We start from the raw sequence: 21,834 nt of genomic DNA on the forward strand, positions 1-21,834 counted from the left end.
GCAATGAAACATGTGTGTTTTTGCATCAAAACAGGTCTTTTTGAGGCAAACCAGTGAAATAGCCTGATAAAAACTTTGGGGAAAAATGTTTTACAGGGGGTAATTGGCTACTCTAGTTAATATTAGAGAGTATTCACGGTCAAACCCTCAGTTCGGGCCTGATTCAAAATGAGGAACACATCACATAAAGTTCCAATTTATTGTCCTTCACACCCATAAATCTCTTTGCACATATTAAATCTGCCCCACCTGCACTGCAACATGTTTTGCAAGGTACTCATAAATTTGCAATCTACAAGGGATGTGTGTGGACACAATTGGAGAAGAGGACAGAGATTGCAAATTACACCATTTTTCGTGCAATCATGGTAACTACAACCACATGATCATTGTGTTTTGTGTACCCACATCAGATAAGACTATACTAAACATGATGATGTTCTATTACATAAAAAATGTAAGGTACTTGTTTCCTAGCACGGCCACAATCGCATTGATCTTGTGCCCTTAATAGTGGTATGCGATGGCCCCCGACGCGATGGACCCGATTTCCCATTGAAATGCATTGAAAAGTAAAAAAATCGCGTCGGTCGCGTCGCATGCGGCTAAATAAGCATTAAATGGTCCCGACGCGATGCCCCCGATTTCCCATAGGGAACAATGTTAAATGGCTCAATAGTTCCCCTTATATATAATACCAACAGTAATAGTTCCTTCTACACATAATGCCCACAGAAATGTGGCTTACACATAATGACCAGAGTAGTGCAAGTTACACATAATGTCCTCCAGTGGTTGAAGTGGAAATTTGAAATTGGGGGTATGGAAAAGTGAAGGATGTTGCTATGCGCGCGGCGAAGGCGTGCTCCAGGAAAAGGGGAGTGTTCTTGAGTGTAGTGTGCCACACCAAATATCTCTTATACACATTATGCACCACACCCCATAATACTTGCCCCTTAAACATTATGCGACACACAATGATCCAAAATTCTAATGGATTTAGCCAAAAATCACATTATACCACCCAGATGGAGCAAAAATTCATGTTAAGATGCCCATACATGGACCAATGTGCTCCGTGCATTTTGAACTAGAGCGCATTGCATCTATTTAAAAACATATGCGATGTGCTAAAGCAGCGTTGTTTTGAAATAGATGCAATGTGGTGCGATCTAGTTCAAAAAGTAGGTGCAGCACTTTTTTGTGCTTTGGGATGTGGGGGACCGCTTATCGCCTCGCAAAACATGATTGCTCGGTGTATGTGTACCTTTATGTCAAAATGAAAGAGCCAAAATTCACGTCACGCCACCCAGATTGAGCCAAAATGCATGTTATGCTACATGTATTGAGACAAAATTAACATCATGCCACCCAGATTGAGCCAAAATTCACTTTATGCCATCCAGATTGAGCCAAAATTCACATCATGCCACCCAGATTGAGATAAAATGTATCTTATGCTTCATGGATGTAAAAAAAAAAATTCACGTTTTGCCACATGGATTGAGACAAACTTTACATATAATTTGGGGACACAGGGACCGTGGGGAGGCAGGGATCAGGGCAGGGGGGATGAAGGGATGGGGACCGGGGGATGCAGGGACAGGGGGGACACTGGGACCGGGGGGGACACGCAGGGACCACTGAATGACGGAGGGATAGGGACCGGGGGATGACGCAGGGACAGTAACCAGGGATGACGCAGGGACAGGGACCGGGGGAAAATGAAAGACTGGGGGGACGCAGGTACAATGACCAGGGTAACACAGGAACCAGGGGGACGCAGGGACAGGGTAGGATGCAGGGACAAGGACTTGGGGGACACAGGGACATGGGGAGGATGCAGGGACAGAGACCTACCAGGGGTCAGCAATGATGCCTCCCCGCAGATCTCCACCCTTCTTGCACGCCCGGCTTTAATAGTCCACAGCTGCTCTCCCTCCTCCACAAGCAGTGACAGCGACACTGCGTCAACCTCCTGCACAGGGCACACTCACTTTTCCTCAATCGGCGGCTCCTCAGTCATGCACACTGCACAGAGCCTAGGACACAGAAGGGGAGCTCCACGCTGATGCTGATCGGCGCTCCCCCACTGTGTCCTGAGCTCGGCGCTCTGTAGGTTGCACTGTGTTGCATGCCTGACTAAGGAGCTGCCGGGTGAGGAGAAACAGTGAGTGTGCATGCAGCAAGGGAAGGTGCCCGTGCCGCTGTCACTGCAGAAAGAGCTAGAGCGGCGGTGGACTTGTCTTTTAGGTAGGTGCCCCCTACAGCTGTCACTCAGCGGGGAGTGGGGAGCGCCTCTCAGGTCCGGCGCCTACCTGCTTTGCAGGCTTTGCTGAGCGGGTAGCGCCAGCCCTGACTGTAAGGCTAGAATGAAAAATGTATTTTATGGGCACATTAGGAGCTGGATTAATGTCTCCTGCAGCAAGGGAGGACATCCCAGGGGTTAGGGTTGCCCAAGGAAAAAGCAAGAGACTAAGAAGTAGTACTCAGTGAGAAGGTGAAGTAACAGTTATTTGCTAAGGCCATAATTCTGGTTGACTCGCAAAGCAGCGGTATTTTGCTGCTTTGCAAGCCAACTAACGCTGCACGCTGCCCGTATGAACGCCTCTCCCCATGTTGGACTCCAAATGTTTCTGCAGGCCTGCGTATGGATGTTTAGCATAAACATCCATTCGCAGGGTCGCGTGTAGGCCCGCAATAATTTGATGGTTGCCGACCATCGAATGATTTCCTGAAGCGTTCGCTAATCTAAGTCACTCTCTGATGACCTAGATTAGCGACGCCCTGCTCCGAGAACAGGACAGGCAGCTGACATCCAGTGACATCAGCTGCCCGCCCCCGGAAGGCAGGAAGCCGCCCCCATTCGCATGAGGATGCCCAGCATTTTCCTGGGCGCACCAAGCATGCCTCCTGCATACCCCCAGTGCGCTGCGAGCGCCTTGGAGACTATGCAAGTCTCCGAGAGAAGACCTACACATGCGCATATTCGCTTATGCCTATGTGCAGATATTCAACATCGGTCCCATTTGCGAATTTGCAATGGGACGATTAGATCAGAATGGCCCCCTAAGTGTAGAGGAGGGTGGGAGGAAGCAGTGAGGTTTAGAGCTTTGTGTGTGAGAGAGGAGTTCGATTTTTTTATTTGGAGTGTAGGGAGCAAAATGGAGTGAGTGGCAGAAGTGAGAGAGTGATAAGATAGGTATATGAGGCAGTCAGCAGAGTGCAGGATAGACTAGAGAGAGATGATGCAGAAGTTAGGAATGTCGGAAAGGAGCAAATTACAGTAATCAAGTCAAGAAATGATCAGAGTAATGAATGACAGTTCGAATAGCTTTCAGGACACATGGCAAGAATATGTAAGGGATTGCAGGTGGTGGGAGATTAAAAGGGCAGAGCCAAGAGTGACAGAGACATTAGACTTGGGATTGTATTGGAAATTGTGCAAGCCTTGGATGCAGGAAAGATAATGGTCCTTATTCAGATCTGATCGCAGCGCAAATTTGTTATCAAAATGGGCAAAACCATATGCACTGCAGGTGAGGCAGATGTAACATGTGCAGAGAGAGTTAAGCCCGTACAGACAGGGGGATATGTCGCTGAGCGATATATCGCTCGCGATGAGCGATATATCGCTCAGTGTCCCGTTTGCATCAGTGACCAGAGATGGTTGCTGATGAAAAAGAAACTGCCAGGGGAGCCCGGCAGTAGAAATCAACTGGTCGCAGGAGCATGTTTCTGCGTCCAGCGATCACTACGGGGGGAGAAAACGGGAGCGCGCACCGGGCAATATATCGCCGGTGCACACTCCCATCGCGGGCAATATGGTCGCTCAGCGACTATATTTCCTGCGATATTACACAAAATCGCCCCCGTGTGTACACAGCATTAGATTTGGGTGAGTTATTTTGTTTCTGTGCAGGGTAAATACTGGCTGCATTATTTTTACACTGCAATTTAGATTTCAGTTTCAACATACCCCACCCAAATCTAACTCTGTCTGCAAATGTTACACCGGCCCCACCTGCAGTGCACATGGTTTTGCCCATTTTGAGAACAAATTTGTACTGCGATCAGACCTGTATAAGGGCCACTGTGTCCAGTTTTTAAAATGCTCAGTTTCAGAAGGCATTGTGCTAGCCAGAATAAGATAGACAGACATGTGGCACATCAGACGACACCGTAATGGTAGGATATGTGTAGAGGTGAAAAGAGGTAAAAGAGAAGGGGGACAATGACTTGGGGGTGGTAAAGGGAAGCACTGCGGAAGTGCCAGTAGATATGAAGAAGGAGCATTTAAGCAAGTAGGAAGTACAGTGGCAGACCTACTGTACATTTGTTGGTCCTTAAAGCTTGAACTGTTATGAAGGATCCATAGCAAACAGCAACAATAAGGCAACATCCAACAAGATCCAAAGGAACTAGCTGCCCTTGCAAAGACAGCACAGCACTCATTGCCAGCAAAATTACCTTATTGGACACTTTCTTGTCCCAGGCTCCTTCTCACCATTCATTGCTTCCAACCTCCTTCATAGGACAGGCCCTCTCAGGCTCCGTAATTGTTGGGAAGGTCACAAAGAGCAGTTCGGGAATTGTGTTTCCAATTGATGCTATGCATGTCTTGCCAAATGAAGCAAAAGTGGAAAGGAGTAAGTGGACACATCTGTATGACACGTTTGGCAGCCCTAGAAGGGTGAAGTCAAGAGGTTTTGGTGAATGGATTTTGGAGATATAGTTGATTTATGTAATTTCTACAAGGCTATTATCCTTAAGCCAGGTATCTTTGTTAATTTCTTGGTCTTAATCTCTCATTTCCAGCAGTTAACATACATGTATAAGAGTTGTTTAAATGAGATTTGATGAGAGGTTATATCACTGACTAACTATTAGAAAAAAAATTGATATTTACTGTCAGTTATTTATGAGGAATATAATAACGTGCAGTGTTATTTACTTTTATGGCACATGATGCAGAAAGCAGACTTTGGACCACAACAATAACCTCTGTCTTATCTGTGCACTGCAAGTTCTTAGATGATTAGCCTTGATGGCAGAGGTTTAGTGGTTGTCCAACATAAATGCTTGAAACTCAACACCTGTCTCACTGCTCAATCCCACCCCCTTCTCCGATTGGCCCACCAGTTAGCCCTACTCCACATTACCTCATTTAGTCCCACATTCCTTTCCCTGGTTGTCTTACCACACATAATAGGGATGCCCAGCAATGGTCAAAACCCTCAATGGATGATTCATCAATGCCTGTTTATGGTTTCATACCATTGATGCAAAGCGATTATTCCTTTAATGGCAATCCCATAGGTGTGCGCAGCCCATTTTATTAGGGGGTGCACAATTGTAGGGCGCGTGTCCATCACTGCCTACTGGGCATCAATGACATTGCGGGGGTCCCGGCCTTCGAATGTCCCGTGCTTGGAGATGATGTCACCTCCAATCATCTGCTCAGGACCCTCCTCCGCCAGGTGGGACACCGTGGGACAATTTGCTGGGGGGGATGCCTGGGGGATGCCGGTGAAAAGGGGACAGATACTGGGTTGCACCCGAGTCCAAAAACCCAGGTGCAACCTGCCATTTTGGTGGTATCAGTGACTGCTGCAGCAGCTCATGGCCACAACACCACAGTAAAAAGCCAATTTATTTTACTTTAATATTTTATCATACCTCCCAACATGACTTGGCTTGTAATAGTCGCTGGCTGCCTGTGACTGAGTTGAGGAGTTCCCGACGTGTTGGCCGGCGTGCTGGCTCTGAAAGGCAGGTGGGAAGCGAGGGAGTGGTGCGGGCAGAAGGGTCAGAGAGCAAGCAGGAGGGCGGGCGGACACGAGGTCAGGGGTGTGCACTGTGATCGCGTCACCGTGCGCAGTGAGGTAATTGTTTATAGGGGCGGGGGCTGACCTCAGTGGAGCCAGCAGCATCGCAGGTCTCGCAGCACCCGGTCTGAACCCAGCCGCCGCTGCAGCGATGATCTGTATTGTTGGCGTGTGGGCTGGAGGTCAGCGGCGGCAGGCAGTTAATGCAATCCTGTCCACCACCGGCTGGTAACCGGGTGCTGCGCTGCTGTGGCCCGGGAATAAACATTTTAGTGTGCAATCGTGTGGGTGTGCCGGCGGTGATTAGGAGGTGCCTGTGCACCCCTGGCACCCCCCATGCGCACGCCTATGGGCAATCCCTAGTCCCTGCCTTTCCCTTTATTTTCACATCGAATTCTGATCATCTGAGTCTGTGAAGTTGACTGTTTGGGGCTGAGTTAGTTGAAAGCAAAGCAAAAAAACAAATAACATTGCACCTTGGTAAAACCATGTTGCCTTACAGGTGGGGCATATTTACAATATGCTAATTATTTGAGAGCGACATGTCCAAATTAAAATCTGAAATGCAATCAGTGGCGGCTGCAGCTGGGACCGTGTAATGGAGGGGGGGGGGATTTCTAAGCACACGTGAACATATATGTTATCCAGTATGTAAAATATGCTCTGGATCGATCACCTGGGGATCGTCAGTGCTGTATGCATCAGGCGCCGAGAAGTGCCTGGGAATCAGCATAACCCATCACAGTCTTAAGCCCACCCCCAGGTTCCCATTGGCTGGTCCCACGGGCCTGTTCCACCAATGATTGCAATGTAAAAATAGAGCTGTCCATTACTTGTACGATAAATGCAAAAACAGCCAGTGTTTGCATTCCAAACAAAACCATAAAGAGCCTCCTCTAGTGCTGATCTTCTTGGTCTTGCTTTCACTATTAGAAAACCTTTTCTTGAGTTGCCTGGATCTGAGTTGTAAGATGTGTGGCCAGTTTGCAGATATCTGCGTAATGTGTATTCATTTGGACTTGTTTATCAACTCAGAATCAGAGTCAAAATGTGACTTCAGTTATTGTCAGCTTTAAACACAAGCAGGCATTCAATTAGTCCCGTGGTTTTATTGGCACGGCACTCAATCATGCTCTGTGGCTGGGAAACCTTGCTTATTTTTGGCTGCTCCCCAAATATAAACAAGCCATAGATTGTGCTGGAAACTTACGGCTGATAAAATCTGCACCTTAGAAATATATGAAACATTTTGAATGGCAAACAACATAACTTATTTTTCTTTGCATATTTCAACAAAAAAAGCTTTGCTGTAGGCAGTATTTTAAAAAATAATGGACCTATAACTCAAGCCTTTCCAAATTTGCATTTAAAGCAGATTAAGAACTGTGCATGTGGGAAGGGTGTCCCAGCCACCTAGGGGTACACAGTCGAAATGTGCTGCATGCATAACTATGCAAACATATCTTGCTTCCCTGACCTACTTTGTGTAGTGGCCAGATCCCTTTTGGGGGCCCTGGGACCCCACAGGGGGGAGATTGGGGGTCTTAGTGGCCGTAAACCTAATCTGGACCCAATCAGGCTACCTCGCGTTGGTTTCATCCAAATCGGTCCAACAGTGTCCGAATGCATACAGGACAAACAAATAACAGATGAATAATATGTAAGAGATTAACTGGAATTTGTCATTAACAGATCTTGACCTCAAATGTGTATGCTGTATACCAGGCATTCCCAACCATGGTCCTCAAGGCACACCAACAGCGCAGGTTTTAGTGATATCCAAGCTTAAGCACAGGTGACTTAATTAGTACCTGAGTGATTCTGATTAATCCATCTGTGTTGAAGCCTGGTTCTGATTAATCCATCTGTGTTGAAGCCTGGATATCACTTAAACCTGTACTGTTGGTGTGCCTTGAGGACCGTGGTTGGGAATGCCTGCTGTATACCAAAAGAGTTAAGGAGATGTCCACAGAAAACACTTGTAAAATACTGTATTTATGGTGGAATGAAATATCAATAGAATAACCACATTGAAGTGTCTTTCAGAGAGACGATAGTGGTAGTTCGCAACCTTAATAAAATCTCAAACGGGAGTTTTTTAAGTGACTGTGGGGAGTACAGTATTATACTTGCATGACATCACATGCCCAAATTTACCGGGGCCTCTTTACCAGGGCGAAGCAGAATCCTGCTAGAGCCCACATTGCATAAGTCTAGTGCTGATGCGCGGGTGCTGGATGGGGTCCCGACAGTCGGGATCCCGACATTCATTTACCCGGCATCGGGATCCCGACTGTCAAAACTCTGACAGACGAGTTCCCGACGGTCACCGGCTATTCTCCCTCTTGGGGGTCCACGACCCCCATAGATGGAGAATAGAATAGATGGCTAGCGTAGCGAGCTACCTTGCCCGCAGCATGTCGTGCGCAGCGAGCCCGCAAGGGGCTTTATTGCGCTCGCCAAGCAGTCAGGATCCCGACGTCGGGCTAATGACTGTCGGTACCCTATACCACACCCCTGAAGTGTTGTGTGCCCCCCCCCCCCGCGCCTGGTTCCCCCCCCGGGCCTGGTCCACTGGACATGCTCAAGATCTTGCTATTATTGTGAGATCTTCCATTCAGTGGTGTATGGGCAGCAACACCTGCAGTTGTCACAATTGATGGCTGCAGGTGTCAGAACTTTCAGTGCTACTGACCTTCATACATTGCCCCTGCATGACATGCTATCTTGTAAATAGCAGCTCCAATACATCATTGAACACACATACCTCCATCCATGCATGGGGCAGAAGCAGTATATAATGTGCACTAATACCACTTCTCCCCCATATTGGCATTTAACACATCCCTATTTCCCCCACCACAGTGTTGTGTGTTCTTTCTTTGTCTACCCTTGAGTGTTTGTCTTTCTATTAGTTACAGTGCTTGCCCTGTAAATACAGTATCTGAATCTTTTTCTCTGTATATTAGACTGTTAGCACTCTCTCGTAGATTTGTATAATTGAGTTTACCCCGTCTATGAAGATTGGTGCTAATGACAGGAGTAACATAAAAACCTATTGCTAAATAACAGCCTCATTACAGTTATACCCCTTTTACAAGGAGGCAAAGCCCCAGGTTTCAGCCTCGTGGACCCAGGTCAGCGTTGGTGTAAAAGGGGCCAACCCAGGTCCATTTACACTGGAATCCTACCCAGGTCCTTATCAGGGTGGAACACTGGTAGGAACTGGGTGGTGGGCGGTGTAAACGGTCCCAACCCAGGTTGGGACATCCGGGTAGTGCTGAAACGATACCGGTAGCATGCGATGTGCTTTCTGGAAGTCAGCGCCATGCGTTCCACAGTGCGTTGCAGCGGCAAAAGACATGATAATTGGATGCAGGATCATTTATGTTCTTTTTTTGTGGGGGGGGGGGGGGGAGCGTATGGGAGATTTTGTCTGCTACTTCAGGGGGAAGGGGGCTGGGGGGAGCACATGGGAGAATCTGCACTTTTATACCACTATGTGTGTTTGAGCACTGAATAAAACTTTTTGAAAAAATATTTAGCAAAATAAACAAACCAACGTTTTCATGCTAACTTGTCATGTCTTTAAATTTGTATTTTAAACCATTGAGGGAAGATTGGATGGCAGTTTATCAGTCCTAAAATGGCAATTTTTTATGTCATCCATAGGGAAAAGCAGGACTGACCCAGGTTCAGTGTAAACCTGGGTCACAGTGCTGGGGTATGAAGCTGGGTCCAACCCTGGAAACTCCCTTGTTCAAAGACCAGGGTCCGACCAGGGATTTGGTGTAAAAGGGGTATTACTGACAGATGAAGTGAACTGTGACTTTCCCACCTGTGCTAGTGATGTCATTGCCTGATAACCCCAACTCCTAATGAATGTGTCATAGACGGACAGATTATTAGAATTAGATAATAAATAGTAGATTAGACATGATGGTTCAGCAATATAGGATTACACACCAAGGGTCCCATATGGTACTGCCTTTGTGTGTAGCCTGATATATGACAATCTGTCAAATTTGTGTTGTGAAGCCTTTTGTCTGGCTGACAGGCAGGGCATATGTGGCAGATGCCTTAAGGATCTTTGTTTGTTATTTGACCCATCCTATGTAGCATCAGATATAGTTGTGAGAGTAGCCTGCATACACTGATTACTAGGGAACACACATGTTGAATATTTATAAGTACTTCTAGCCACCTGTCGATTTATTATTTGCTTTATTAAATATTACATATCCAACAAATTCGTTAGACAGAGAAACCATCCACTCATAGGGCCTTATTTTGGTTCATTCTTTCTGACAAAATCCTTCTTAGATGGGCAAAACCATGTGCACTGCAGGTGGGGCAGATGTAACTTGTGCAGAGAGAATTAGATTTGGGTGGGGTTTTACTTCAAAGTGAGATCTATATTGCAGTGTAAAAATAAAGCAGTCAGTATTTTCCCTGCACAGAAACAAAATTACTCATCCAAATCTAATTCTCTCTGCACATGTTACATCTGCCCCCCTGCAGTGCACATGGTTTTGTCCATCTAAGAAGTATTTAGTCAGAAAGAATGAACCAAAATAAGGCCCATAGAGAGTACTGTAAACTTTATGGATTTGACAAAAAAAAAATACAGTGATGAATCCTGGTTAAAGAACAGAATGTGGCTACTCATAGATTGTAGAAGGGTAACCTGAGGCCAAAAACACATTACCATTGTTTTTCAGTTTTGTAATGCAGGCAAACATTAGCGTGAAAATTTACACCAAGTGCTTTCATATGCAATGATCTTACATTTACATTTTATTGGCTTTTGCAGAGCTCACTTGTAGTTCCCATTTTACTTATTTATGAACAGTTATTTAATCTTGGGTTTCTCCTATGAATTTACCTGAGAGGACAGAGCAAAATGAGTTCCAAAAAACAGAACTCAAATGCAGCTGATGGAAATTCAGGTGGCTATAATGACATTAGAAAGAATGGGTTCTAGTGACACGTGTTTCACATGTGTTATACTAGTGTAATAATGCCGTTTAAACACATTTAATCCCATAGCTCAGAAGAGTCAATTTTTTTAGGTCTGCATTGAAATTTTAGGAATATATTCTTATTTGTGTATAAATACATTTATATTTTTTACATATTTAAAAAAAAGAAAAACAAACAAAAAACACTGTGATTTTGGAGTAGGGTGATATAAGATTGCAACATCAGGGGTAGGATGCCAAACACATCTGACTGTTGTGGCCGGCACCTCCTCACTGCAGCAGACAGCAAGGTAAAGGCGCGCTCGCTGGGGCCCCACCTTTAGTGTCCTGTGCTGTGCTTCCCACATCTGACTCAGCAAGTCACAAAAAGCCATCAGACCATGCACATGTGCAGTCCACTAAACATCGGGATGGGGCCAGACTCACTATATATTGAGTGGACTAGAATCATCCCCTATCTATTATATTCTAGAAGTTGCTAAATAAATAAGAAGTAGAATGTGATTGAGTGCTATGGGCAACATCCCATCTTCAATGGAACTCCCATCTTAAGGCCTCCATCCACTAGTGTGAGGTATCACATGCGGTACCTCGTATGCGATACCCCACAATCTCACCTGGCAGCTGCCTGGAGGCAGGATTGCATAAGATACATTGTATGCATTAGGTCCGCATACAATGTATCTTATACAATCCTACCAGGGGCTACAGGCTGCAACATATATTCATGGCAGCCCATAGGATCTGCGATTGCGATGCAAGGCGCAAGGGAACTCGCCTCACATCGCAATCGCAGATAAATGACATGCGATGTGTCACTTTTCATGCAAGTCACAGCAGTGTCAGAGTCGCATAGAAAGTGGCCATATCGCACTAGTGGAATGGGGCGTTTGGTCATTTTACCCCACTGTAATATGTATTTTCTAATGATCCGTTACCCTGATGCAAATTTTCGCTTTAACATCTCTCATCAATGTCAGCCACTAAGGTACTTATGTAAAATAATGTGATGCATAAAGCTGTATTTCTGGCTCAAAATTAATTTGGTTTAGTCTACAAATGAAAAGTTCTATTTTTCCAATCCCGGCATTCGGATGCGGCGGATGCTGGTGTGTCGCTGTGCAGCATGATGGCTTACATCAGGCTGCGCAGACACACAATCTTGTTTCTGGGCAGTGCTCAGCACAGCCCAGCACAAAGGATCAAATGCACATGCATATTTCGATCCTGAAGTCCCAGGATTGGATGCTCCAATCCCGGGATTCAAATACCTCCAAAAATGGCCTAAAACCCAGAGTTGGCATCCCTACACAATAGCTAGAATAACATTTTTGAATCAATTATAGTTTATAGACAATTGCTTTTGATGATTAAGATAATTTTGTTGCTAACTCATATCCGACCAACCTAGAGCGCATGGAATGCCATCGGGGTTCACATAGGTCAGTGTTGGCCAGTGCAATAGGATTCTCTGGATCCACGATAGAGCAGCCCCTAGGCTTCTCTGTGCTAATGCCATCTGAATTTGAAGATGCCATAAGCTGCTTGGTAAACCTCACATTATACTGTAGCTGCTCCCATAGAAACCTAATTCGAAAATTAGGGGCCCACAGCAGCTATCTCAGATATATGCTGCAGTTACCCCTAAATGTAGATGCATCATCATACACTGTGGCTGCAGTTGCTCCAAACAGCCCTCTTGGCGATCCGTACGGTAGGCGGGGCTAAGAACACTTGGTTCCTGTCCGAAATACACATCCGTCCAATTCAACTAGAATTTAGTTTTAGGTCGACATGGGTCAAGGTCGACATTGATCTACAGTAGGTCGACAGGACATTAGGTCGACAGTCAAAAGGTAGACATGGGGTTTTTCATAATTTTTTTAACCCGAATGTCGACACAGTCAACATGGACACAGTTTGAAGTGCATTGTCGACCTTGACCCATGTCGACCTAAACCCATGTCGACCTAAACCCATGTCGACACTGTTGCCTGTCGACCTAGTGGTGTCGACCTATTTGTTGTAGACCTAATGACCGTATCCCGTTTAAACTGCAGTTCTGTGAAAGTCGCAGCCCTGCATCTGTGGTACACTGTTATTGGTGTTTCGCTGCAATTCTGATAAGATGCTAAAACACTCTGGGCGACTTGCACCATACACACACACACACAGAGTGAGAGGCTTTGGGCCATATTCAATGCGGACGGCTAAAACAAGCAACCCCCACCGTTTAACTCCTGCGCCGGCCGCTCAATGTATTCAACGTTCCAGGGGAATCCTCACTGTCAAAGTACAGCGAGGATTCCCCCAAGCGGCGAGGCTTGCGGCTAATGCAGGGAGCCTGCTGCATTTAGCAGTGAGCCTTGCTGTTTTAGTGGCCGCACACACCGTTTCCACATCGCTGTAAAAACTCAGTGAGATGGAAACAGTGTGTGCGGGGGGGGGGGTCGGTTGAATACTGACCCTGCGAGCTGTGACAGTGAGCAGACAGCCCTGCTCGCTGTCACAGCTTGCTGAAAGCATTGACTACTGCCCTCTGCTATGTATGAGGATACATCTGCATATTCTGGAGATGATTAAAAATGTCCTAATATCAACTGTAAACTGGTTTCTTTGGGGGATATATTGACAGTGATACACCGAAAACCAAAACGCCAGTAATAATTTTGAAAGCAACTTGATTAATACATCAAAGCATCTCAATAAGATTTCAAATTCAGTTATGAGTTCCTTTATTCATACTTTTTTTTCCCCCCCCAAGGAACAAACAATGCGGCACTTGACAAAAGAACCTGCTGGTCCCCCTAGCAGATATGCCAGCTGTGGTAAGTTCTTGCAACTAAAAAATAATCATAAACCACTTTCTTTAGTGTTATATTGTAGCATTGGCTTCTATTTTATCGACATGCAGTAATGATATATTTTTTTTTGTCAGTGCTTGTAACAGGTAGAGCATCACTACAATTTATCATTAACAGCTGAGTGATCCTTAGATATGGGGGCATATGGGAGCATTTCATGCCTTGTAAATAATTGTCTAAAAAAATATATATATATTCCATGGACTGTCAGCAATAACAGTAGTCTCTCCACTTTGCCAGATTGTTCAGGGTGTGTACAGCCAATATGCGCACTTCCACTATTGAATGCAATATCTTCCGGACGCCCATGCAGCACAGCCAACTGGACAATATCACATGCAGTGCCATGCAGTGTAATGAAGGAAGGAATGCCCTGTACTTCATTACATTGTTCTGTTGGCTACCGCGTGTAAGATATCTCAGCCAGTCAGCCAGCATATTAGCCCAGGTACACATTGCGTGCCATACTTCAGAAAATATGCTAGCACTGTGGTAGGTTCAGGGAGTCCAACCAGAAAAATTAGTGGTCTTCCAGCCTCCACTTCCAAGTGAAGTATGCATGATAGGGAGAATGGGCCTGATGATGACGCCAGCGACCCTCCCTCTCAACGGCCAGGGAACACCTGCCTAGTGTGCAGGTAAATGCCCACCCACCGAACAGCCACCCCCCCCCCCCCCCGCCAAGCGAATCCCCACATTTGCATGTGAGTTTATGTGTATGCAAAAGGGAAAATAAAGGAAAACTCAGGCGCATATAATAATTAGGATTTTTTTAATCCCAAAATAAAAATATAAAAAATCTAATAAAGTAACGTGTGATAATCCACAAATTTAAAGTTCACTGCATAACCTCTACATTAGCTCTCATCATACTTACCGACTTTTGAGCTGCCCCTTGAGGGGCCAGTAGGGGGACCTGATTTCCGGGACCCTCCTGGCCATTCCAGGAGGGTAGGCAACCCTGGCTCTCATTATACTTTTACCTCCATGCATATGCCTAGTCAGAGCTTTCTGAGATGCTTGAGGATTTGGCTATACTAACTAATGTTTTACCTTGCAACCTTTTTTTTTCTCTTGTCTTGTTGGATTCTAAACTTCATGCTTGCTAGCTTATATAGTAGCTAAATATCACACTGTTGAAATCTTCACCTCCACAGCATGATCTATCTGTGAAAGCACTATTTACAATCTCCCTCCAGCATTTTTAAGTCAGAAAAATGCACAGCTAGAAAATCACCAGCTGGAAACTGATGGTTATGTGTGTACACTGGTGCGTATTGTCCTGCACCTCCTGATGTTGATGCAGACTTGGAAGCTTATTCTGAAGCTAACGCCACTTCAACAGCGTTAGTCAGGGATGTAACTAGTACCTTGTGGGCCCCGTAGCAAAATCTTGAAAGCCCCCCCACGCACACACCATTGTCACTGCAAGAAAAGTAAGGGGAACGAGAGACAAAGAGTGGGGGTGACATTTAATGAGATGCGAAAATGTGATTTGTGTGATTTTTTTTTGTCAAAAAAAGTCCGAAATCGCATGTTTTTCCAAATTCGCATATTTAATGAGATGTGGAAAATGGCAAAAACTGCATTTTTTGCTGCGAAATCGCACATTCTGAAGGTGCGATTTTTAGTAACGCCGGAACACGCATCCAGATGTTTTCCCATTGAAAAGTATACAAATCGCATATTTAATGATAGCACTGAGACAGAAGCTACAGAAGCTGTGATCTGCATCGGAGGAAGCCGGCTCACCCCGCGGTCAGTGCGGGGTGAGTGGACTCTGCAACAGAGAGACCAGAGCTGGACCCTGGGTTGGTAAGTATATTGGTGTAAAAGTGAGGTGTGTGTTTTTGTGTGTAATAAAGTTCTACTTTTCTGTGTGTGTGTCTTTTATTTTAACATTCATTTTACAGGTGGACTATGGGGGTGACAGTCCCGGGCTTCAACTCTGGATGGGTGAAGCCTGGGGGGGACCCCTTTATTGGGGGGGTCCCCACTCCCCCAGGTACCCTATCCAAGGCTGACCAGCCACGGTGCTCATGGTTTGGCTGGGGGACCTTATGTAAAAAGTGTCCCCCGGCTGTGGCATGACACCACGGGCTGTTGGAGCCCGGTGCTGGTTTCAAAATATGGGGACCCCCAGATTTTTTGTCCCTCGTATTTTTGGAATCAGGACCGGTCCAAGAGTCCTGGGCTGGTTTCAGAAATACGGGGGACCCCTACGCTTTTTGTCCCCTGTATTTTTGGAATCAGGTCCGGCTGGTTATGCTCAGGAGGGTGGACCTCAACACATTTTTTTTAACACAAATTCGCACATTTCCACAAATTCGCACATTTGAATGACTAAAAATCGCACATTTTCATGACTAAAGATCGCACAATTTCATGACTAAAAATCGCCCATTATCGCACTTAATCACACTTTTTCCCCCCGGAATGTGCAGCTCATTAAATATACAAATTCGCAGAAAAAAATTTGGATTTTAATAAGTGCGATAATGGGCGATTTTGAAAAGTTACTAAAACTCTCATCCTATTTAATGTCACCCTGGGTGTTTAGTCAAAGTACCTAGATTCTTCAACTAGATTGCCCCATCTTGATGCTAAATTCCATGAGATAGTTTTGTTGAATATCTGCTTGCAGCCCTCCTGTGATGTGAGCAGAAATCCACAACTCAGACGGGATACGGTCATTAGGGCTACACCAGCTAGGTCGACAAGCATTGGGTCAACACCACTTGGTCGACAGGCAGCAAGGTCGACATGGGTCTAGGGTGACATGGGTCTAGGTCGACACAATCATTAGGTCGACATGGGCTAGGTCGACAGTCAAAAGGTGGACATGGGGTTTTTCGTGCCCTGCCATCCACTAGGGCGTGGTGGGAGAATAAAATAGTGTGCCCAGCGTAGCGAGGTACCATGCCCGAAGCATCGTGAGCGGATGCGGTGCACTTCAAACTGTGTCCAAGTAGACTGTGTCGACATTCGGATAAAAAAAAACTGTGAAAAAAACACATTTCGACCTTTTGACTGTCGACCTTGCCCATGTAGACCTAATGCTTGTGTCGACATAATGTCTTGTCATCCTAGATCCATGTCGACCTAGACCCTTGTCGACCTAGTTGGTGTAGACCTAACAACCCACACCCACTCAGACTTAGCAGAGCACTGATTTGAACAGCCACGGGAAGCTCTCTTTTGACACTATTCGCAGTACACTGAATTTAACCAACCCCATAGAGGGTGTCAGGGAGAGAGGGGTGTTCAGGGAAAGAGAGGGAGCTTCATGGAAAGAGTGTGATTGAGAAAAGAGGGTTTCAGAGAAAGAAAGAAAGAAAGAGGGAGGAGCAAGAAAGAGAGAATGTCAGAGGAAGGAAGAGAGAAAGAGGGAGGGAAGAAAGAGAGAGTGAGAGTGCCAAGGAGTGAGAGGAGATTAGACCCATTAGAGAAGATCAGAGAGAGTGGGGGAGTGGGAGGAAAGAGAGAGGATAAGGATGAGCATTAGTTGAAGAAAGATAGGTGAGACATAGGAGGAGTGACAGAGAGAGGGTTGAGAGTAATAGAGGGGAGCATGTGGGATGAGGGGGCAGATGAGGACCAGGTGGGGGGTAGAGGACGAGAGGGGTGATAGAGGACCAGAGGGGTAGAGACATAGGACCAAGGGGGGCTGCGGTGGTAGACAACCAGAGAGGGGGGTTAATAGAGGACCAGAGGGGTGGGCGGGAGGCAGAAGGTCGAGCAGGGGTTTGAAAGCGTTGTGACACTTGACTGAATGTGGGGTAGAGCTTCCTGTTCCCGTTGCCAGCAGTGCAGGGTTCCACACCAGGGTGCCGGGTCTCCCTCTCTCCTGCCAGCAGCGCAGGGTTCCTCGCGCTTGCACTGGGTCTCACTCTCCCCACCATTGCAGGGCTTTTTCTTCCCAGCTCCGGATCTCCCTATCTCCAGCAGTGCTGCGTTCCTCTCCCCAGCACCGGGTCTCCCTATCCCCAGTAATGCAGGGTTCCTTTCTTGGGTTTCCCTCTACCCCGCAGTGCAGGGCTTCTTCCCAGTGCCAGGTCTCCCTGTCCCCACCCCCGGGGCTGACTCTCCTTCTCCCCACCAGTGCAGGGCTTCTCCTTCCCTGGGTCTCCATCTCCCCCACCAGCAGTGCAGGGTTCCTCTGCCTTTTGCCGGGTTTCCCTCTTCAGTGCTGTTCAGGATTTCATATCACTTTTGCCATGTCTTATGCTCCTACTCACCGGTGTTGCATCCACTTTACTTGCGCTGCTGAAGGTAAGGGGGGGGGCATGGACAGCAGAGCAGCCATAGCATTCAAAAAATTTAAAAGGTTAAAATTCAAAAGGGTGCAGGGGATTGCCTTGACCAGTCGGACCCCATAGCAGCTGCATCCCCTGCACCCTCTATAGTTATGCCACTGGCGTTAGTGTCTTTTGGTGAGGGTGATTGTATAGAGGTGGGGGTGCGGGCATCGAAGAGCATGATGCAGGTACTTGCCCGCTTTCCCGGGAGAGGGGGCCTAACTTTTTTTCTGAGACAGTTGGTAAGTATGGATTGTGGAGAAAGGCTGGAATGCCCACTTTGTGTAGCTTCAGTTGCAACCATTGGAAGCAACATCCAGACCTTCTCCGACACATGCCAGGTGCAGAATCTCTGTCAGAATGTGGAATCCAAGGCACGCGAATAAGCATCGGAGTCTAAACATTACTCCTACAACCCTATGACACGCCCATAAGAATGAATATCCCTGTGTGTCTGCATCACCACCTCCATGTTATCACCCAGGACACTGCCAATTCTGTATGACTCATATGGTCCTGGAGATGCGTCATACCACTTAAGAGATTTAGATGCATGTGCAGTCACAAAACAAATCACCAATTTACGTACACATTGTCATTGCATATACCTCCTTGGGCTCAAAATTAGCATAATTTACCACTTAAATGTTTGGTAAGGGAATATATTTTGGCCACATGCACTGCAGAGTTTGAGATGTGTTCCAGTTCACAAAAAATTCCCTGTGCATCTGATTTACACAAGGAAGGTTATTCTGGCAAATTCCATCTCAAATGGACAAAACCATGTGCACTGCAGGTGGGGCAGATGTAACTTCGGCAGAGAGAATTAGATTTGGGTTGGGTTTTACTTCAAAGTGAGATCTATATTGCAGTGTAAAAATAAAGCAGGCAGTATTTTCCCTGCACAGAAACAAAATAACTCACCCAAATCTAACTCACTCTGCACATGTTACATCTGCTTCCCCTGCAGTGCACATGGTTTTGTCCATTTGAGAAGGAATTTGCCTTTGCAAGTGAACCAGAATAAGGGCCAAGGTGTACAGGCACAAACACTTTACTGTATGTCCTTTCATGTTGTTAACCATTGACAAATGTTTTTGCAAATAGGTGTTAGTTATTTAAAATACAAAACCTCTCTAATATAGAAGAATAACACATCTTCCCAACAAAAAGAAAATAACACGTGCTTTGACACCTTGGCCCTTATTCTGGTTCTCTCGCAAAGGCAAATTCCTTCTCAATGGACAAATCCATGTGCACTGCAGGTGGGCAGATGTAACAGAAAGATTTAGATTTGGGTGAGTTATTTTGTTTCTGTGCAGGGGGAATACTGACTTCTTTATTTTTACACTGCAATATAGATCTCACTTGAAACTAAAACTCAAATCTAATTCTCTCTGCACGTTACATCTGTCCCCCTGCAGTGCACATGGTTTTGTCCATTCGAGAAGGAATTCGCCTTTGCGAGTGAACTAGAATAATGGCCATTGTGATGAAGAAAGCACCAATCAGTGTCTGCACAGGGTTCACATACAAGTCATTCTAATGCAGTCCTAAGGTCTGCAACCATCTGACCACCACAAATAATACTGACACTCTAGACCAGTGGTTCTAAACCTCGGTCCTCAAGTACCCCCAACAGTTCACGTTTTCCAGGTCTCCACACAGAATCACAAGTGAAGTAATTAGCTCTACCTGTGGATCTTTTAAAATGTGTCAGTGAATAATGAGTGCACCTGTGCACCTTCCGGATAACCTGGAAAACATGAACTGTTGGGGGTACTTGAGGACCTAGGTTTAGAACCACTGCTCTAGACCAGGCATGTCCAAACTATGGCTTTCCAGCTGTTGTGAAACTACAAGTTCCATCATGCCTTGCCACAGTTTTGCTATTAGAGAATGCCAAAACTATGGCAAGGCATGCTGTAATGCAGTGGTAGCCAACCCTAGCCCTTGAGAGCTACCAACAGTTCACATTTTCCAGACAACCTAGCTGCTGCACTCATTAATCACTGACACATTTTAAAAATACACAGATAGAGCTAATTAGCTTACTTGTGATTCTGTGAGGAAACCTGCAAAACATGCATTGTTGGTAGCTCTGGAGGACAAGGGTTGGCTACCCCAGCTGTAATGTGTCGTTTCACAGCAGCTGGAGCCTGGAGGGCCACAGTTTGGACACACCTGCTCTAGACTTACATGCATCTCTTTTCTGGTCCAAATGTTCAAATTGTGCCCTGTAGTAGAACTGCAATAGAACGCTCACTTTCCCCCAGCCAGGCATAAGCCCATGCAAATTTGCATGGGCTTATGGCTGTAACTAGGTGTGAGTGAGTGGTGCACTGCACAGAGGCTTTGTGGGTGTAGACATCCGCCACAGTACCTGCACCTCAGGGTGTATGGAACAGCACACTGCAGCTAGTAATGAGTCAGTAGTGCCCCCTAAAGCGGCCCGGACTCCAGAGACTGCTGTACTTTCTGGGTGCCGACGACCCCGCCTCCTGTGCATGGAGGCGTGAACGCTCGTTACAGCGTTGGGCACATATGCTTGTGGCCACTGTTCTGAGTATGTACAGTAAGAATTCATACAGTATGTGCCATGCCAAATGGTGTGGTCTCTCCCTGCATTAGTCACATGAAAGGTGAGCTTTTCACATTATCTTTAATTAAAAAGGAATTTATCTTATTTATTCAAAGCTTATTCAATAGCTAGAAAGAATTGTGCTATTCTTATTTGTAAGGTATCCAGTGATATGTTTTTAAATATGGCAGGTAGAAGAGTTAACCTGAATTGTGGGAGGGGCTGAGTACCTTTATAAACTCTTTTCTGCTCCCTTCCCTGTACTCCCATCATGCAACATGTTACAGGTATGGAGTTGCCCTTGCTTGTACCATGTGCGCACACATCTCCTTATTTAACTGGTCATCCATGTTTCAAGTCAATCTTCCGCTTTAGACCAATCTCATTCAAAGCTTTTCCAGATTTTTCCATCACTTAATGGTACAAGCCTAGTTCTTAGCAGGGGAAATCTTATAAACTGTTACTTCTCATGGTATTTCATCTTGCAGGCTTTCCTAGTTCTTTGCTTTCTCACTACTGGCCTCTTTACCATTTGTTATGGTAGCAATTGTTTTTATTACTAGTATGTATTAAAGTATGTATTCCATTTGTGGACTTGCCATAGCAAAGTACATATCCTATATTATAAAAAGTCTAACACTATTCCTCACCTTTATGGGGGGAATTCAAGCTTTTGTGGTGGTGGCTACTAGATGGTGTCAGAGCAGTTCAAGAGTTGCTCTGTTCATGCTGGAGCAGACAATGCTGTCATTATGTTCAGCCATTTTGACGTGCCGTTCACTAGTTGTTTACATCTCTGCTTTCCCACAGATAAAGAACATGTGGACATCTTTCTGTTTCTACTAGATTGTTATTCCCTTACTTTGCAAACTATTTTCATTATGTTCCTGGACTTCCCTGGTAATGTATGATTGCCATCACCTGTGGTGAAACTCCTTTCTTATCAATTACCTAGCTCACCACAGGTGCTGGCAATCATACATTACCAGGGAAGTCCAGGAACAGAACATTTTCTCCCTCATGGAGAGAGTCAGGTAGGCAACCCTGGTTATTGTCTATCCAATTGCCTCTAATAGTACTTCTATTTTTTTAAAAAGGGGTGTTATGCTTATTTTTAGCCACTTACCTTACCTCACTGTACTTTGGCTTTATCATTTTCGTTTGGTGTTTCCCAACTCCACTGTTCAGAAAACCCTTACAGTGCATGTTTTCCAGGTCTCTCCATAAAATTATACGTACCACCTGTGGGTATTTTAAATGTCAGTCAATAATGACTACTCC

The 21,834-nt window shown here is 45.7% G+C and overlaps 1 protein-coding gene across 3 annotated transcripts in view; it reads left to right on the plus strand.

Annotated features, from left to right (window-relative positions):
• The window catches only part of C5H7orf57 (chromosome 5 C7orf57 homolog), a 62,032-nt gene that overhangs the window by 10,037 nt on the left and 30,161 nt on the right, over positions 1-21,834 (plus strand). For all 3 annotated transcript variants that reach the window (XM_083188178.1, XM_083188176.1, XM_083188177.1), the window contains exon 2: positions 13,575-13,638. In XM_083188178.1, coding sequence (XP_083044304.1) covers positions 13,575-13,638 — 64 coding nt within the window. The remainder of the gene's footprint in view (positions 1-13,574; positions 13,639-21,834) is intronic.

The sequence above is a fragment of the Crinia signifera genome, chromosome 5 (assembly GCF_055691185.1).
Source record: "Crinia signifera chromosome 5, ASM5569118v1, whole genome shotgun sequence".
In the NCBI taxonomy this organism is placed as follows: Eukaryota; Metazoa; Chordata; class Amphibia; order Anura; family Myobatrachidae; genus Crinia; species Crinia signifera.